General features: G+C 36.8%; 1 protein-coding gene across 1 annotated transcript; it reads left to right on the forward strand.

Annotated features, from left to right (window-relative positions):
• Positions 1 to 18: 18 nt before the first annotated feature.
• On the forward strand, positions 19 to 17,883 carry LOC128556871 (uncharacterized). The gene is made up of 3 exons (XM_053542696.1): positions 19 to 45; positions 10,402 to 11,084; positions 17,660 to 17,883. Exons 2-3 carry the CDS (start codon positions 10,497 to 10,499, stop codon positions 17,765 to 17,767), a joined length of 696 nt encoding a protein of 231 aa, XP_053398671.1. The 5' UTR covers positions 19 to 45; positions 10,402 to 10,496; the 3' UTR covers positions 17,768 to 17,883.
• The last annotated feature ends 1,182 nt before the right edge of the window (positions 17,884 to 19,065 follow it).

The following is a 19,065-nucleotide window of genomic DNA, read 5'->3' on the forward strand; positions in this document are numbered from 1 at the left end:
CATCATGAACATGACGTCATAACATGGAAGACAGCTGATCGATTGGTAATATGCATTTCTATTTTAGTGTTTTATGTCTATAAAATTGTAGGTAGCAATTTGGTTATGGTAAAAAAATTATGCACGACTGTACTGAAGAATATAGTGCTTATTATTCTTTGCTGACACCGCAAGGAATTCGTGCATCGGAGTGTTATAAATGCACTAGTAAATTTTTTGTATACCATTAATCATTTAACGGCACTGAACTGATGAATGTATTTGTAGGAAATGTAAGAGCATTTAGTTGATGTTCTGAGCTTCCTTTAGTACTTTTCATGCCACTGTTCATTTAACCTTTGCAGGGTGAAACCTGTGCTGCCAGTACAAATTTCACACAGGTAGAATACTTAACCGTTGGTTATTCTTAATCCGTGTAACATATTACCCGTACTATACATTCATATTAGGCAACATTCGGTTTTTACAAAGTGTCTAAGAAACACATAACAAAATAAGAAACACATTGTTATAACAAAAAAAATCTATTTTTACACATATTTTAAAGGGCTGTTGTTGTGTGGTCTTCGCATGGAGTAAATGGGCGATTTCATGCATATTATTGAACAGGTCCCAGAAAAGTCACAAATTAGCTGTAATTCTCCTTCTTGGTGATAAAATTCCCTTCCAAAAATTAAAAACAAATCTCCAGTCAGTTGAATCATAGTTCACTACATATTGTTAATTTTTATATAGTTAAAACAGTCCACCGTGATACTTAGATATCTCACGTTTTGTTTACATCAACACACATATTACATGAGTAACTTCCCTTGTTAAATCATTATCATCGAAGCGCTTCATTATGTCGCACAATACGAATTCTTGAAGGCAAAAAATAAAGTAATCATCGTCGGGAGTACGCAAAAGGATTGATATCGTATTCAAGCAAGGTACACTCGCTGTATTTTTAATTTAAATTAAAGTAAGCCTAACACGTTTTCTGTGGAACAGTCTTGATAGAGAACCACCATTCTTGCATACCAGAGGTCTACCATGGTTCCCCTGATGAACCTCTGGCACATTTCACCGATATTTGTGGCTTGATTACATTACAGGTAAAATGTTTCAGCCAATCAGCATCGTTTTGCGATAAATCGTAGCGAACCAGTCAAAATCGTCCGTGAACAGCGTGACCGCGTCCTTTCCAATATTGATGCCGACTTACGAGGAATATTATTATTTCTTAAGGTAAATTTTTATGCCCCCAGCATCTACTGATGCGGGAGGCATATAGTGATTGTCCTGTCCATTCGTCCGACCGTATGAGGTTAACCAAATGGGACCGTTTCTTCTAGCATCAATACCCCTAACTAGAATGACTTGATACTAATGCAGATGTAACCTGTCACCATTCCTAATCTTCAGACATCACCTGCCCTCAGTTTGACCTTGACCTTGAACTTGACCTTGTTTTGGACTTAGGTTGCTTTATATTGACAAGGATGCCACCGGGGGCATCAAGTGTTTATTGAACGCAGCTACTTGTTTTACATCGAATTACAGGAATAAATCTTCATTAATCGCAATCATGCAATATCGTCTTTATCTGTCGTTAGCAAGTACATTGCTTACACTTGTTGTTTGAAGTATCAATTCAGCATGCCAAAAAGCGGGGAACAATGATTGGCTGAAACTACTCCTGGTAATAATTACGAATGCGTATGCGCACCAAATAAACAATATAAATAAAATCAGAGGTTCATCTCTGGGTTTTGACAAACCTCTGATGGATGAGAGTGAGAACCACTAAAGCATGCCACTTACTAAATATCTAAGCTCTGGGCCTTATGGTTCAGACAAGAATTTTTTTAAAGGTTTTTTTCCTGTACAAGTCTATTTAAACCAAGTGCCCCCTGGGCAGGGCCATTTTTAACCCAAAGGGAAGATATCAAGTGGTTGATCACTTCTCAGAAAAACAGAGAGATTGAACATATCTGTTTAATACATGTTAAACAAAACTGTGTTTTTATGTCCCGGAAGGGAGGCATATAAGTTTTCAACTGTCCGTCAGTTCATTCGTTCGTTCGTCACAACATTAGCTTTTTGCATGAAGGCACTTTATTTGCGAACTACTGCACCCAGGACCTTCAAACTTCACATGCTGATAGTACTTATTGAGTACACGACCCCTACTGACTTTGGGGTCACCAGGTCAAAGGTCAAGGCACTGCGGGGGCATTTGTCACCATTAGTGACAGCTCTTGTTTGTTATTTCAACACTAATTCCCCTTTTCTTAGATTTATGTCGTTTTTTCCCCCTCCAAAGGGCACCGACCCCCTTCCCCTAAAAGTAAATCAAAACCAGGATATCGACAACAAGAACACCATACTAGCTATTATATAGCGAGAAATAGCTATAAAACCAATAACAATTGTTTAATATATGTCGGTATCAAATATAAAACATTTATTATCCCATCCAAATTGTTTATGAGGCAAAAGACAGTCACAAAGAACAGAGATCTATGCAGTTTCAGTTTCAATACATGTTGCGAATTTCTGCGATAAGTCATTAATAAATTTGTCTTAAGCAACGATGATTGCTACCACAAACAAAATGTTTTTGTGCCCCAACTATGAGAGGTGGGGACATATAGATTTGGTCTTGTCCATCCATGCGTCCGTCTGCCGTCTGAAAAAAGTTTGTGACGTGCCTAGCTTAAAAAGTATTTGGTATGAACCACTTGCGCACCTCCTATTTTTACGTCTGGCTCCTCCCCCCTATTTCCAAAGTTATGGCACCTGAAATAGTCAAAAATATACATTTTCACCTAATGACGTGCCTAGCTCAAAAAGTATTTGATGTAAATTCCTGAAACCTCGCATGAGTCTTTATCATGATGTGACCTTGCACACTTGGTATTCTTCTTGAGATTTTAGCACTAGTTACAGAGTTACGGCCCTTGAAATAGCCAAAATAGTGGATTTTTAGCTCACCTGAGCAATGTGAGTTTTTGTGATCGCGTGAAGTCCAGCGTCCATCGTCTGTTTGTCGTCTGTCAACATTTAGCTTGTGTATGCGATAGAGGCTGTATTTTTCAACTGATCTTCATGAAATTGTGTCAGAATGATTACCTTGATGAAATCCAGGCCAAGTTCGAAAATGGGTCATCTAAGTTCAAAACTAGGTCACTAGGTCAAATCAAAGAAAAACCTTGTGTATGCGATAGAGGCTGTATTTTTCAATTGACCTTCATAAAGTTTGGTCAGAATGATTACCTTGATGAAATCTAGGCCAAGTTTGAAAATGGTTCATCTAGGGTCAAGAACTAGGTCACTAGGTCAAATCAAAGAAAAACCTTGTGTATGCGATAGAGGCTGTATTTTTCAACTGATCTTCATGAAATTTTGTCAGAATCATTACCTTGATGTAGTCTAGGCCAAGTTCGAAAATGGGTCATCTGGGGTCAAAAACTAGGTCACTAGGTCAAATCAAAGAAAAACCTTGTGTATGCGATAGAGGCTGTATTTTTCAATTGATCTTCATGAATTTTGATCAGAATGATTGCTTTAATGAAATCTAGATAAAGTTTGAATATGGGTCATCTAGGGTCAAAAACTAGGTCACTAGGTCAAATCAAAGAAAAACATTGTGTATGCGATAGCTGTATTTTTCAATTGATCTTCATAAAATTCGGTCAGAATGATTGCCTTGATGAAATCTAGGTTGAGTTTGAATATGGGTCATCTGGGGTTAAAAAGTAGGTCATTAGGTAAAACATACTTACAATGCTGAAGAAATTACATAACTATAAGAACTACTGTATTATATTTGTCAAATATTTACATTATTACATATTTAGCCAAAATTCAAGAGAAATGCAGGTTTGTAAAATTCTTAATACCTCCCTTTACCTATCTTGGTTTGTTCATAGATTGGAAATAAATGAATTCCAAAGCTATACATTAATATCCCGATGAAGGTTCACGGAGAACCGAAACTAGTAGATCTATAAATAAATACAGTTAAAACCTAACTGGTGTTCAGGCCTGTTGTCCCTCTATTTTAATCAATTCATATCTGACTGAAATGAATAAAATATATGTTCAATTTTATAGTTGTTTTGTTTTGGTTTTCTCGTGCAATGTGGAAGTATTATTAGTTATAAGCGAATAAACACAAGAAATTTAAAACTACATGGATTTGTTCTCACTGCAATAAAGTATATAGTGGCCTTGAATTATCACTGCATGATGTGCAAGAATGCTGATAATCAAATCAAAAGCAGGCTTTCTCAGCAATTTAAATTAGCTAGTTTTTAAAGAGAGTTCAAAATTATGTAGCATAACACGCTCTGTTGCAAGGATGGAAAATGAGTATTTGAGTATCAAACACAGTGAACCTTTTTTAGGTACAATTTTTTAAATGACATTAAACAGGTCCCAGAAAATCACAAAGTAGCTATATAGCTTAACCTAGCTATTTATAGCTAGAATATCAGGTGTGCCCCCACTGGTACATTAATTTTGTCAAAAATAAGGGGCAATAATTCAAATGTTTGCAGTCTTAAGGGGGTATAGCCTCAACAAACATTTTATATAAAGGATTCATTATTCTAGGCCATATATTTTTTTAGCTATGAGCATCACAAACAAACAAGAGGGCCAACATGGCCCTAGGTCGCTCACCTGAGAAACATACCATAACAGTGTAAACATGTCTGACCTAGTGATTTCATGAAAACAAATATTCTGGCCAATTTTCATTAGGATTGGACTAAAAATGTCGTCTTTTGAGTTTAAACAAGAATTTTCTTTGATATGACAAGAATTTTCTTTGATATGACCTAGTGACCTAGTTTTTGATCCCAGATGACCCATATTCAAACAAGACTTAGATTTCATCAAGGCAATCATTCTGACCAAACTTCATGAAGATCAATTGAAAAATACAGCCTCTATTGCATTTCTCAGAACAGGAAGTAGTGAGGCTGCGAGTCAAAATAGTCATTAATTACATTGTATACTACTGTTATGATGGTACAACACAAAGGAGTAACATTTCAAAACAACACATATTTTATTTATAAGTACAAAATGCCAAGCATCAAATACAAACACACACAGTGAGCATGTAATCAAATGATATGCAGTAAAACTGTATTTATGCAGTAGTTACCAAATAATGATGTCTCCCCCGCCCCCCCACTGGGGGAGACATATTCTTCCTTCCATACGTCACACTTCATTTCCGATCAATAACTGGAGAACCATTTGACCTAGAACCTTCAAACTTAATACGGTGGCAGGGCTTATGGAGTAGACGGCCAGTATTGTTTTTGGGGTCATTCCATCAAAGGTCAAGGTCACAGGGGCCTGAACATGGAAAACCATTACCGATCAATAATTTGAGAACCACTTGACCCGGAATGCTGAAACTTCATAGGATGATCGGTTATGCAGAGTAGATGACCCCTATGGTTTTTGGGGTCACTCTGTTAAAGGTCAAGGTCACAGGTGCCTGAACATGGAAAACCATTTCCGATCAATAACTTGAGAACCACTTGACCCAGAACGTTAAAACTTTATAGGATGATTGGACATGCAGAGTAGATGACCCCTATTGATTTTGGGGTCACTCTGTTAAAGGTCAAGGTCACAGTGGACAGAACATGGAAATTTATTGTCGGTCAATAGCTTGAGAACCATTTGACCTAGAACCTTCAAATTTCATAGGGTGATAGGACTTACAGAGTAGATGACCCGTAATGGTTTTGGGGTCACTCCATCAAAGGTCAAGGTCACAGGGGGGTGTACATGGAAAACTCTTTCCAATCAATAACTTGAGAACCACTTGACCCAGAATGTTGAAACTTCATAGGATGATCGGTTATGCAGAGTAGATTACCCCTATGTTTTTTGGGGTCACTCTGTTAAAGGTCAAGGTCACAGGTGCCTGAACATGGAAAACCATTTCCGATCAATAACTTGAGAACCACTTGACCCAGAACGTTAAAGCTTTATAGGATGATTGGACATGCAGAGTAGATGACCCCTATTGATTTTGGGGTCACTCTATTAAAGGTCAAGGTCACAGTGGACAGAACATGGAAATCCATTTTCGGTCAATAGCTTGAGAACCATTTGACCTAGAACCTTCAAACTTCATAGGGTGATAGGACTTACAGAATAGGTGACCTGTAATGGTTTTGGGGTCATTCCATCAAAGGTCAAGGTCACAGGGGGGTGTACATGGAAAACTCTTTCCAATCAATAACTTGAGAACCACTTGACCCAGAATGTTGAAACTTAATAGGATGATTGGACATGCAGAGTAGATGACCCCTATTGATTTTGGGGTCACTCAGTTAAAGGTCAAGGTCACAGGGACCTGAACATGGAAAACCATTTCCTCTCAATAACTTGAGAACCACTTGACCCAGAATGTTGAAACTTCATAGAATGATTGGACATGCAGAGTAGATGACCCCTATTGATTTTGGGGGTCACTTTATTGAAGGTCAAGGTCACAGTGGACAGAACATGAAAATCCATTTCCAGTCAATAACTTGAGAACCATTTGACCTGGAACTTTTATAGAATGGTAGGACTTACAGAGTAGATGACCCCTATTGTTGTTGAGGTCACTCCATTGAAGGTCAAGGCCACAGAGGGCTGAACGTAGAAAACTCTTTCAAATCAATAACTTGAGAACCATTTGACCCAGAATGTTGAAACTTATTAGGATGATTGGACATGCTGAGTAGATGACCAGTTGACCACTATTGTCCACGTGGACCATATTGTAAATTGGCATAGCCAAATATGTTATCCACTATAAATAAAGTCGTTATTATTATTATTATTATTATTATTATTGATTTTGGGGTCACTCGATCAAAGGTCAAGGTCACAGGGGCCTGAACATGGGAGACATGCGCTTTTCTACAAAAGCATCTTCTAGTTATCCTTTAATCAGCTACTTTCTCTTGCGCCAACATACTTTTGTTATTGTTTTTCAACCTAACTTTTGACAGTTTTTAGTAGTTTGTTTTCACACTTGATGCACACAGTGTTTATCGTTGATGCACAAAATCAATTAAAGGCAATTTATTTCGCCTCGTTTCATTGGTATTTCCAAAGTTTTCGACTAGTAAAAACCATCGTAACGATATTCGGTGGTAGGCGGAGCATACTTTGTTGACAGGTGAAGTTCACTACCTGTAACGGGATAAGTTTACGCTAATTGATTATGTAATGTTTTTACAAGCTGATCAGAAGTGGATAGATGTGATATACACATGTATGATAACAGCCTCGGGCGCCGGATTTCAGAGTGACTTGTTTTTCACTTTTCTGTACTCAGTGATTGTACAAACAGAGCGAAGTCATAAAAAAGCCTACCACTTCGCTCACATCGCCTAAAAGCGTGGACCCTGTGTTTATTAAATATATAGATATGCTAAAATAACTTGGTTGGGCAATCATGATAGGAAAATCAAATTTTAAAAATACCTACAGTGAAATTTTAACATGTATTGAGCAGTCAGTGAACACACATACGTGTAAAGGATCATTGGTTAAACTTTCGACCAAATCAATTACTAGCTAGAAAATTTCAGCTTAGAGATGTTTATATGCTGTTGCGGATCTCTGAGCTGAAACGAGTCCCGTACTGAATCCTAGCCAGAAATCATGCCAGAAGTCTGTCACGCTATAATTTCATCAAATCAAATGCAATAGACTCACCATTTACTTTAAAATACTACTTTAAAATATTTCAAACCATTTTTCTTTTGATCTGACATAAAATAATCCATGCATCATAATTTGAACACAAGTTATACACACAAGTTTCAAATGGGTACCCCTGTCTGCAATATTTTGTCTGCCATTGCAGTTGTTACCTGATCAGGGTACTCTTCATTTTGAAAACCAATAGGCGGTATAGAATCGTTATTTATTGACCTTTTCTGAGAACTTAAACCTTCTAAGGTATGTTTTTATGAACTTTATCGAAAATGGTTATGTTTATGATTAAATTAAATTCATAAATATGCAAAATTTTGATCTTGATTTTCAAAAATAACCATGTGCTCTGAACTTTTGCATGACGTCATCAGTTTCTCACGAGAGACTGTGCGAGATGTTGCAGTTTGACACTGGTTAGTTAACCAAATGGGGTTTTGCCATAACTTAATTGACGCGACCATCAGAAAATAAAAACAGCGTCAGTTAAGTTATGGTAGCCAGAACTAATCAATTACTTGATCAAAATCTGATTAACCACCTTTAATAAAATTAATGTACTTCAAGAAGTAAAAGTAGAAGTGGGACAAATTTGATAATGGCAAACTTACTAGTATATACTTACACAAGTAACTTCTTTCTCCAAAATACTGCGCGAGTTTAAGTATTTCTGTGAAGTCATAAAATAAAATTATTTCTGAATTGATGATATCAGTTTATATCCAAGCCTGTGGAACTGACTAAGGTGATATGTGAATATCATGTTGGTCAGGTCCTTAAAATAGGGTTATTATAAGTAGCTCGATCTTGCATGCCTCGTGAGATCCGATCTGGCAAAAATCCACTCAAGCCAAATACAAAATCCCAGGTCTAGCAACTGTTATAATGACCCTATTATCATATACCTCTACCTTTTTGTTTCTTGTTTTGTTATTGAATGAAATCTTCAATGTTTATCGATATTAAAATGGAACTAAATGAAGTTTTTATGTGTGCTATTTATAGAACTGTGTCAGGTCATGCATATTAATGAAAATAGTCCGGCAGCATGCAATACGGAAGGTACAATATGGAATTTAAAAGGTACAATACAGACTTTTTTCTGCCTGTTCATATTTAATTGTAAAATACAAGCCAATTTTTTTACAGAATTTATATAGGTATATAATAAACTTGGATATTTGCTTCATCATCATACAATATCTGGTTAACATATTAAAGAGGACTGTCGAACATTTCTAGTTTTTCCTGCGAACCAAATCCTCTAATACATCATTTCACCTTTGCTACCATCTTTGAAACTTCTGTTTTACAATATATTTGTCTCCGCACAACTGGACTGCCAGCAACAACTTTAGAACACATTTAAATAGCAACAGTAACGTAATTCTTATAAGCAGTAGCTTTTTTTAGCACAAATATTGATCAGGTGTATTTTAGTGTAAAGTATAGTGTAATACTGGTAATTCTTCCAATGAAAATCCTTAATTCATAGAGAAATTGATTACCAGACACCTCAGGCTGGAGTCTTTAGACACAGCATGCACTTCACATGATTTTGTGAAGCAAACAATGCAGACACAAACTATCTCCTGTAATATTTCTTGTAGGAATATAGTTGCAAAATAAGACTTATACACCACAAGATTGCAAAACATGTTTAAAATAATTATTTTTGCAACTGAGCATAAAGGGACATTCATAATCTGGTATTTTAGCAAATTTTATTAACAGACTATTCTATTTAACAACCACATTCTTGTAGTCCCTTGGGTGGTCATTTAAATACAATGTCTGCTGTACTTAAGTATTGATGCACTTTAGCTCTGTTATTTCTATGTTGATTTTATTCAGACTGTTGTCCAACACCATCATGTACATCTATGAGAGTTTTGCTCACTGCAGAGATAACTAGTTTCCTCAGAATTATGCCCTATTTTGCTATAAAGCATTGAAAATCGAGTAAACTGCACTGTCATCTCTAAAACTCTAGTTCATTTATGGTCTGTAAGTAGTTTTATGCATAGATAGATGATATGAATATTTGTTACTAAGAAAAAATGTATAGAGATTCACAACTATTGAAGGATGGTAATAAGATTTTCGAAAAAATCACTTCTCATTTCTTTGCACAAGACAGGGAATTTGTTTTTCTTGGTGATACTTCCTTTACACATCATATATCCTGCTGCCTTCATATAGCAGTTGAATTGGATACTTTCTGACTTTCTGAGAATAGTCAATATCTGTGTTTTACATTGTGGTGACATACTCCTACGAAAAAGGAAGGGGTGATTTTTTGTTGGAAGAAAAGCTACAGTTAATTTATGTGTAATTTGATTGAGAACACATTTTAATTAAGCTGTAAATAGAATGTCATTGCCAGGTTTCAATTTGATTTATATTCAGTGGTGTTTACTTTTTGACATGTGAAGAACAATAATTTCCATAAACTTAAGATAGTGCGGAAAATGTGGGTGATTAGAATATACATATTTAATATCTTTTTGTTTTCTGTTTCATTGTGTACATTATTTGTGCCTTTCTTATGAATTGATAAATAAAGGGCATACAAATGTATCATTTTTTAATGTATACATGAGAAGAGTGATATAAATGTGACATAATATTAATAATTATCAAATATTGGAGTTACATTTTAAATTGCAGTGTTTTCTCTTTCTTTGCAGTGTATGGTTGTAAAATGAAGGTTGAATGAATGGCTGTGGTGACAAACTGGACTTACATTCTACATCATATAAACCATGTCATCTTCTGATGTGACGTCGGTGTGTCCAATATGTGGGTCATCGGAGGTTGTGCATCTGTGCTCAGCATACATGGAGGCAAAGGTTGTGAAGGAAAGGAACAAAAATAGTACCGGTAACTATGGTGACATAAAGGCTGGAAATGAGAATTCTGTCAAAAAGGATATTGACAAAATGGAGACAGAAAAAACAGACACTGATACTGATAGATTAAATGAGAGTGAACCTGAAATTAAGGTAAATGGTACAGAAGATGAACATCCCAAATTTGTTGTGATATATTTGGGAAGCTCACACCTAGATCGAAGATTCCCACCTCAGACAGCCATGCCATGGGTGATGGGTGAGGTGAGACGTAGTAGAGATACATTCAAAGAAGTTCAACTTCAGGTCCATAAAAGTTCCCTGAAAGCAATGGCATATGAAGGTTTAGAACAGATTGAGTCAGTGTTTGAACATAATCTTCATACTTTATCGAGATTCGCTAAAACCCACCAAGATCCACGTTGCTTTGCGTACCTGAGACGACAGAGCCTATACAGCGACTTTGAGTGTCATGTGTTCCTGGCAAATGAAGAGTCGGTGGTAAGTTTGATGTTTTCTTTTAAACCTTTTCTAACGGCAGAAATTCTGCATCAGTCACTGTTTTGACTTCTAGGAATTGCAAGGTTTAGTTCTGGTTATTTCTTAAAAAGCAAAAAGGTCACCTTACTAAATTATAGATTTAAATCAAAATACTGTGAAATTAATATTTGTGAGGGCTGATTTTCATGATTTCATAATATGTATCAATCCTAACCCTTACCATGCTGAACACGATTGATTCTGCCTTTGCGACCAGTGCAGATCAAGATCAGCCTGCACATCTGTGCAGTCTGATCATGATCTGCACTGTTCGCCATTCAGTCAGTATCTTTATAGTATGCACCCCTTTTAACAGTTAATGGTACTGTCCAAATTGAAAGATTTAACAGTCAATGGTACTATCCAAATTGAAAGATGGACAAGTTCATTACAGAAATTTAGCAGAGTAAGGGTTAAGAAATAATATCCCAATGACTTAATTTTATCTTCCATGAATTCATATCCCTTCCAAATAGTTCTTTTTATAGAAAGCACGAAATTTCATGCCTGCAAAATTACATGATTTCACCTTACACAAAGTTGGGGCAGATTACTTGTACAATATCATCTTTATTGTACGCCTGAGGGGGCATATTATGTTATGACCGCAGGGTACGTCTGTCCTTTAGCTATTTTTAGCTCACCTGTCACAAAGTGACAAGGTGAGCTTTTGTGATCGCGCGGTGTCCGTCGTCCGTCCGTGCGTCCGTAAACTTTTGCTTGTGACCACTCTAGAGGTCACATTTTTCATGGGATCTTTATGAAAGTTGGTCAGAATGTTCATCTTGATGATATCTAGGTCAAGTTCGAAATTGGGTCACGTGCCATCAAAAACTAGGTCAGTAGGTCTAAAAATAGAAAAACCTTGTGACCTCTCTAGAGGCCATATATTTCATAAGATCTTCATGAAAATTGGTCAGAATGTTCACCTTGATGATATCTAGGTCAAGTTCGAAACTGGGTCACTTGGGTTCAAAAACTAGGTCAGTAGGTCTAAAAATAGAAAAACCTTGTGACCTCTCTAGAGGCCATATTTTTCATGAGATCTTCATGAATATTGGTCAGAATATTTACCTTGATGATATCTAGGTCAAGTTCGAAACTGGGTCACGTAGGGTCAAAAACTAGGTCATTAGGTCTAAAAATAGAAAAACCTTGTGACCTCTCTAGAGGCCATATTTCTCAATGGATCTTCATGAAAATTGGTCAGAATGTTCACCTTGATGATATCTAGGTCAAGTTTGAAACTGGGCCACGTGGGGTTAAAAACTAGGTCAGTAGATCTAAAAATAGAAAAACCTTGTGACCTCTCTAGAGGCCATATTTTTCATGAGATCTTCATGAATATTGGTCAGAATGTTCACCTTGATGATATCTAGGTCAGGTTCGAAACTGGGTCATGTGGGGTCAAAAACTAGGTCAGTAGATCTAAAAATAGAAAAACCTTGTGACCTCTCTAGAGGCCATATTTCTCAATGGATCTTCATGAAAATTGGTCAGAATGTTCACCTTGATGATATCTAGGTCGAGTTCGAAACTGGGTCACGTGCGGTCAAAAACTAGGTCAGTAGGTCTAAAAATAGGAAAACCTTGTGACCTCTCTAGAGGCGATATTTTTCAATGGATCTTCATGAAAATTAGTCAGAGTGTTAACCTTGAAGATATCTAGGTCAAGTTCGAAACTGGGTCACGTGGGGTTAAAAACTAGGTCAGTAGATCTAAAAATAGAAAAACCTTGTGACCTCTCTAGAGGCCATATTTTTCATGAGATCTTCATGATTATTGGTCAGAATGTTCACCTTGATGATATCTAAGTCAAGTTCGAAACTGGGTCACGTGGGGTTAAAAACTAGGTCAGTAGGTCTAAAAATAGAAAAAACCTTGTGACCTCTCTAGAGGCCATATTTCTCAACGGATCTTCATGAAAATCGGTGAGAATGTTCACCTTGATGATATCTAGGTCAGGTTTGTAACTGGGTCATGTGCGGTCAAAAACTAGGTCAGTAGGTCGAAAAATAGAAAAACCTTGTGACCTCTCTAGAGGCCATATTTTTCATGAGATCTTCATGAAAATTGGCGAGAATGTTCACCTTGATGATATCTAGGTCAAGTTTAAAAGTGGGTCACGTGCCTTCAAAAACTAGGCCATTAGGTCAAATAATAGAAAAACCTTGTGACCTCTCTAGAGGCCATATTTTTCAATGGATCTTAATGAAAATTGGTCAGAATTTTTTATCTTGATGATATCTAGGTCACATGTGCTCAAAAACTAGGTCACTATGTCAAATAATAGAATTAATGACGTCATACTCAGTTCAACACTGGGTCATGTGGGGATAGGTGAGCGATTCAGGACCATCATGGTCCTCTTGTTTGTCCACTCTGTAACTCTTGAACCCCTTGAAGGATTTCGAAGAAACTTGACACAAATGTTTACCGTATCGAGACGATGTGCAGAGCGCATGTTTTGGATGGCTTGCTTCAAGGTCAAGGTCACATTTAGGGGTCAAAGGTCATACCTTCGGGCATATATTGCTCCGCATTGCAGTGCTCTTGTCATATCTGTCTTGTTACTGAGAGGAAGTTGCCTGTTACTTGTGGAGAAGAAATTTTAAAGATATACTATGCTTTTTTCTTGATTTTATTTGTTGAAACCCCTCATCAGATGTATATAACTTAGCTGAATATATCAACATTGAAATAGAGTATGTAGAGCCACTGTAAGTCATGAATATCGAGTAGTAATAGTAATATATGTTAAAAAACTGCAGGTATTTAGTGGTAGTTCAAGTTATACTGTGTCTGTTTATACATTTGTAGGGTATTATTTTTAACCTAGCACAAAGTACTGTTTATGTGCAGATATATGTTGTTTTGTGTTTACATAGATCTACTGAAATGTTATTGATTACGTGATTTCTATGACTGGACATAATAAGTTAATAACTAAAATTATGCACACATATTAACTATCACATGCACACACAAAATTTAAAAAAACATCTGCATAAATATAAAAGAAATGTCAAAGATTTTTTTTCATTTTCTTAATGATTCCTGAGTGTAAACAGTGGTCTCATTTATAGGTATGATTACTTTAAAAAAAAAAAAGGTAGATCACTCAGTCAGACTAACCTTAATGTTGAACTTGTTTTCTATGTGTTGAGAAACATCACTGCCAACAGTTACTGAGCTAAAGTCAAGGGAAGTTACAATCTGGTTCTAGGGCAAAACTAAGTAAGCGCAGTGCCAGGCTCGATTTTTAACTGGAAAGCGCATTCCTTGAATTGGAAATGTAATGACTGCTACAGTCAGACATCCAACACAATAGTTTTTAAAAGCTGCAATAAAATTCCTTAGAAACTGATATTGGCTTAGAAAATTCAGTATTGGCCAAGATGAAGCAAAGTATTGCCAATTTAAATAATCCTCAATTGATGATAGCAGTTAATACAGTATTAGAGCAGTTATATTACTTAGTTAATTAATAATGTAAAGTAATTGTTCATTTTGTCATAAAAGAAAATGCAGCATAATGTAACTTTAAATTCTTCCTAGAGAACAAGAAACACTGTTAGTTTTAATAAGTCTGCATCAGTTGCCTGTACATTACTACCAGTCTTTATGAGAGAAGTTCCGTATTAGTACAAAGTGCTTTCAATTATTCCCCAGTGTTTCCTATTTCTATTATTGTACAACATTATAGAACATTATGTGATTGTATAGCAGTTAATCAATGTTAAAGCTGAAGACAAAATAAAGACGGAGAAATGAGAACCCTACGTATTGACTTTCCTGTTTCTTTGAGAATTATTTCTGATTTTGTCTTGCTCTTAAAAGGAATGTGGTGCGTTACAGAAATTTGATCTCTCTCGGAGAAAGTATTATCAAAGCTTATATGTAATTAGTCTTGTATTCAGTATAGACTTGTTTACATGGCTGTCTGCTAGAACAGAGAAAGAATATGTTTTGTATACGATCTTAAAATGTGAATGCTTACCGTCATATCTATCATAGACATAGGAGAGTGTACAGGGATGGCTGACTTAATGTCTTGTCACTCAACTGCTTTCGTAAGAATTGTGCTTCAGATGTTGTATTCTTCTTTAAAGGTATCATGCTGGTTTCTTGAAGTTGTCTTTAGCTCAGCTATACAAAGTATTATGAAGAACTATCCTACTCACGTTGGCGTCTTTCCGCGTCCCCACCTTGGTTAAATTTTTTTTATACTTTCTCTTTTTTCTCCTTATCTGTGTAATTACTTGATTGATTTGCTTTAAACTTAAAATAGTTATTCCTCATCATCACCCACATCACATGGTACAAGGACCATAACTCTCACACCAATATTTAATGATTTACTTAGAATTTCAGGTTAAAGTTTTGATGCACTTTCACTATATCTCAGTTATTACTAAATGGATTTGATTCAAACTTAAAATAGCTGTTCAAAATCACCACTCACATCATATGACACAAGGGCCATAACTCTTGCACCAATATCTCATGAATTATCCCCCTTTTTTAGCTCACCTGAGTACAAAGTGCTATTGTCACAGGTCATTGTCCGGCATCCGTTGGCGTCCGTTGTGCGTCATCTGTCAACATTTGCCTTGTGAACACTCTAGAGGCTACAGTTGTGACCCAATCTTTATGAAACTTGGTCAGAATGTTTGTCTTGATGATCGCTAGGTCAAGTTCGAATCTGGGTCATGTGGGATCAAAAACTATGACACCCGGTCAAATCAAAGGAATAGCTTGTGAACACTCTAGAGGCCACAGTTGTGACTCAATCTTTACGACACTTAATCAGAATGTTAATCATAATGTTTGTCTTGATGATCTCTAGGACATGTTCAAAACTGGGTCATGTGAGGTCAAAAACTAGGTCACTAGGCCAGATCAAACGAAAAGCTTGTGAACACTCTAGAGGCCACAGTTGTGATTCAATCTTTATGAAGCTTAGTAAGATTGTCTTGATGATCTCTAGGTCAAGTTCGAAACTGGGTCATGTTGGGTCAAAAACTAGGTCACTAGGCCAGATCAAAGGGAAATCTTGTTAACACTCTAGAGACCACAATTTAAGCTTGAAACTCATGAGAATTTGTCAGAATGATTGTCTTGATGACTTCTAGGTCGAGTTTGAAACTGGGTCATGTAGGTTCAAAAACTAGGTCACTAGGTCAAATCAAAGGAAAAGCTTGTTAACACTCTAGAGGCCACAGTTGTGACTCAATCTTTATGAAACTTTGTCAGAATGTTTGTCTTGATGATCCCTAGGTCAAGTTCGAATCAGGGTCATGTTGGGTCAAAAACTTGGTCATCAAGTGAAATCAAAGGAAAAGCTTGATAACGTACCAGAGGCCACATTTATGACCCTATCTTCATGAAACTTGGTCAAAATGATGATCTTGCTGATCTTTAGCCCAAGTTCGAATCTGGATCATCTGGGGTGAAAAACTAGGTCACCTGTTAAGATCAAAGAAAAACCTTACGCAAGCAATAGGGGCTGCATTTTTCATTTGATGTGCATGAAACTTGGTCAGAATGTTGTCTGCATGAAATCTCGGATGAATTTTTATCTGGGTCATGTGAGGTCAAAAACTAGGTTACCAGGTCAAATCAAAGAATAAGCATGTTTACACCCTAGGGGGCACATTTTTGATTCTATCTTCATAAAACTTGGTCAGAATGTTTGTTATCATGAAGTTTTGGACGATTTCAAATCTGGGTTAAGTGGGGTCAGAAACTAGGTCACTTGGTCAAATCAAAGGAAAAGCTTGTATACACTCTAGAGGCCGTTTTTTTGCTCCAGTCTTCTCGAAACTTTGTCAGAATGTTTGTTTTCATGAATTTCGGACAAGTTCAGATCTGGGTCATGTGGGGTAAAAAACCCAGGTCACTAGGTCAAATCAAGAAAAAGAGGCCACGTTTTATGGTCCAATCTTAATGAAAATTAGTCAGAATATTTGTCTCCATGAAATTACTAGAGGTAAAACATGTTTACACTGTTATGGTGTGTTACTCAGGTGAGTGACCTAGGGCTGTCTTGGCCCTCTTGTTACTTAGAATTTCAGGTTAAAGTTTTGATACACTTTCACTCTATCTCATTGCCTTTGTCCTATCCGTCCGTCTGTCCATCACACTACATTTCCGATCAATAACCGGAGAACCATTTGACCTAGAACCGTCAAACTTCATAGGATGGCAGGGCTTATGGAGTAGACAACCCCTATTGTTTTTGAGGTCACTCCATCAAATGTCAAGGTCACAGGGGCCTGAACATGGAAAACCATTTCTGGTCAGTAACTTGAGAACCACTTTACCAAGAATATTGAAACTTCATAGGATGATTGGTCATGCAGAGTAGATGACCCAGTTGATTATGGGGTCACTCTGTTAAAGGTCAAAATCACAGGGGCCTGAACATGGAAAACCATTTCCGATCAATAACTTGAGAACCACTTGACCCAGAATGTTGAAACTTAACAGGATGATTGGACATGCAGAGTACTGATGACCCTTATTGATTTCAGGGTCACTTGATCAAAGGTCAAAGTCACAGGGGCCTGAACATGGAAAACCACTTCCGGTCAGTAACTCGGGAACCACTTGATCCAGAATGTGGAAACTTTACAGAATGATTGGTCTTGCAAATGAGATGACCCCTACCAATTTTGGGTTCACTGTATTAAAGGTCAAGGTCACAGGGGCCTGAACATGGAAAACCATTTCTGGTCAGTAACTTGAAAACCACTTGACCCAGAATGTTGAAACTTCATAGGATGATTGGACATGCAGAGTAGATGACCCCTATTGATTAAAAGAACCATTTGACCTAGAACCTTCAAACTTCATAGGGTCATAGGACTTACAGAGTAGATGACCACTATTGTTTTTGGGGTCATTCCATCAAAGGTCAAGGTCACAGGGGGCTGAACATAGAAAACTCTTTCCAATCAATAATTTAAAAACCACTCGACTCAGAATGTTGAAACTTAACAGGATGATTGGACATGCAGAGTAGATGACCCCTTATGATTTTGGTGTCACTTGATCGAAAGGTCAAGGTCACTGGGGCCTGAACATGGAAAACTGTTTCCAATTCTTAACTTGAGAACCACTAGGCCCAGAATGTTGAAACTTAGTGGGATGATTGGACATGCCAAGTAGATGATCCTAATTGCAGCCAACCATCAGTGTCTCTTTGACTTTCACTCCTGTCCCCATTTGATTTTATGTTTGAATCAAATCCAGTTAGTAACTAGAAGATGCTTTTGTAAAAAAACAATGTCTCCCCCAATGCATAAAGCTTGATTTCTAAGATAATATGACAGCAGTGTTCCTTGGATGTTACCCTCTACAAAATTCCTTCAGGCCATGTTGATTTGTAAAAAAAAATTTGGCTGCCTGGGGGATGGGCTGGTTTTCTGTAAATGACTTTATGGAAAACTTTGAAAGTCTTCTCTTATGAAACTGCTGAGTGGATCTGAAATTGAAAGCAGTGTTCCTTAGGTGACCCTCAACTAAATTCCTTTAAACTATTTTATTTTGTTTAAAATCATAGCCGCGGGGGCTTGGAGTGGGGGGTGGGGGGCTAGTTTTCCTTGTATGGCTTTTTGGAATACTTGAAAATCTTCTCCTCTGAAACTGCTGGCCCAATTTAAAAATAATTTGACAGCATTGTTACTTGTTTCAGAATTAATCTATGCAACAGTGAATGCCAGGTCAATCTGTTTTTATACAGGGCGTAGATACTGAAGTTAATTTATTCAATCTGCATGCAGTGGTGAGGACATTGAGAGGAAGTAAACTATGTAAGAACCTTTCCTTGACTTTTTTATGCCACCTCCTTGAAACATTTTATGCCCCCTCTTTGAAACATTTTAATATGAAGCCTTATTCCTTAGTTGAAGTACTGTTTTAATATGAAGCCTTATTT

Source organism: Mercenaria mercenaria, chromosome 5 (assembly GCF_021730395.1).
Source record: "Mercenaria mercenaria strain notata chromosome 5, MADL_Memer_1, whole genome shotgun sequence".
In the NCBI taxonomy this organism is placed as follows: domain Eukaryota; kingdom Metazoa; phylum Mollusca; class Bivalvia; order Venerida; family Veneridae; genus Mercenaria; species Mercenaria mercenaria.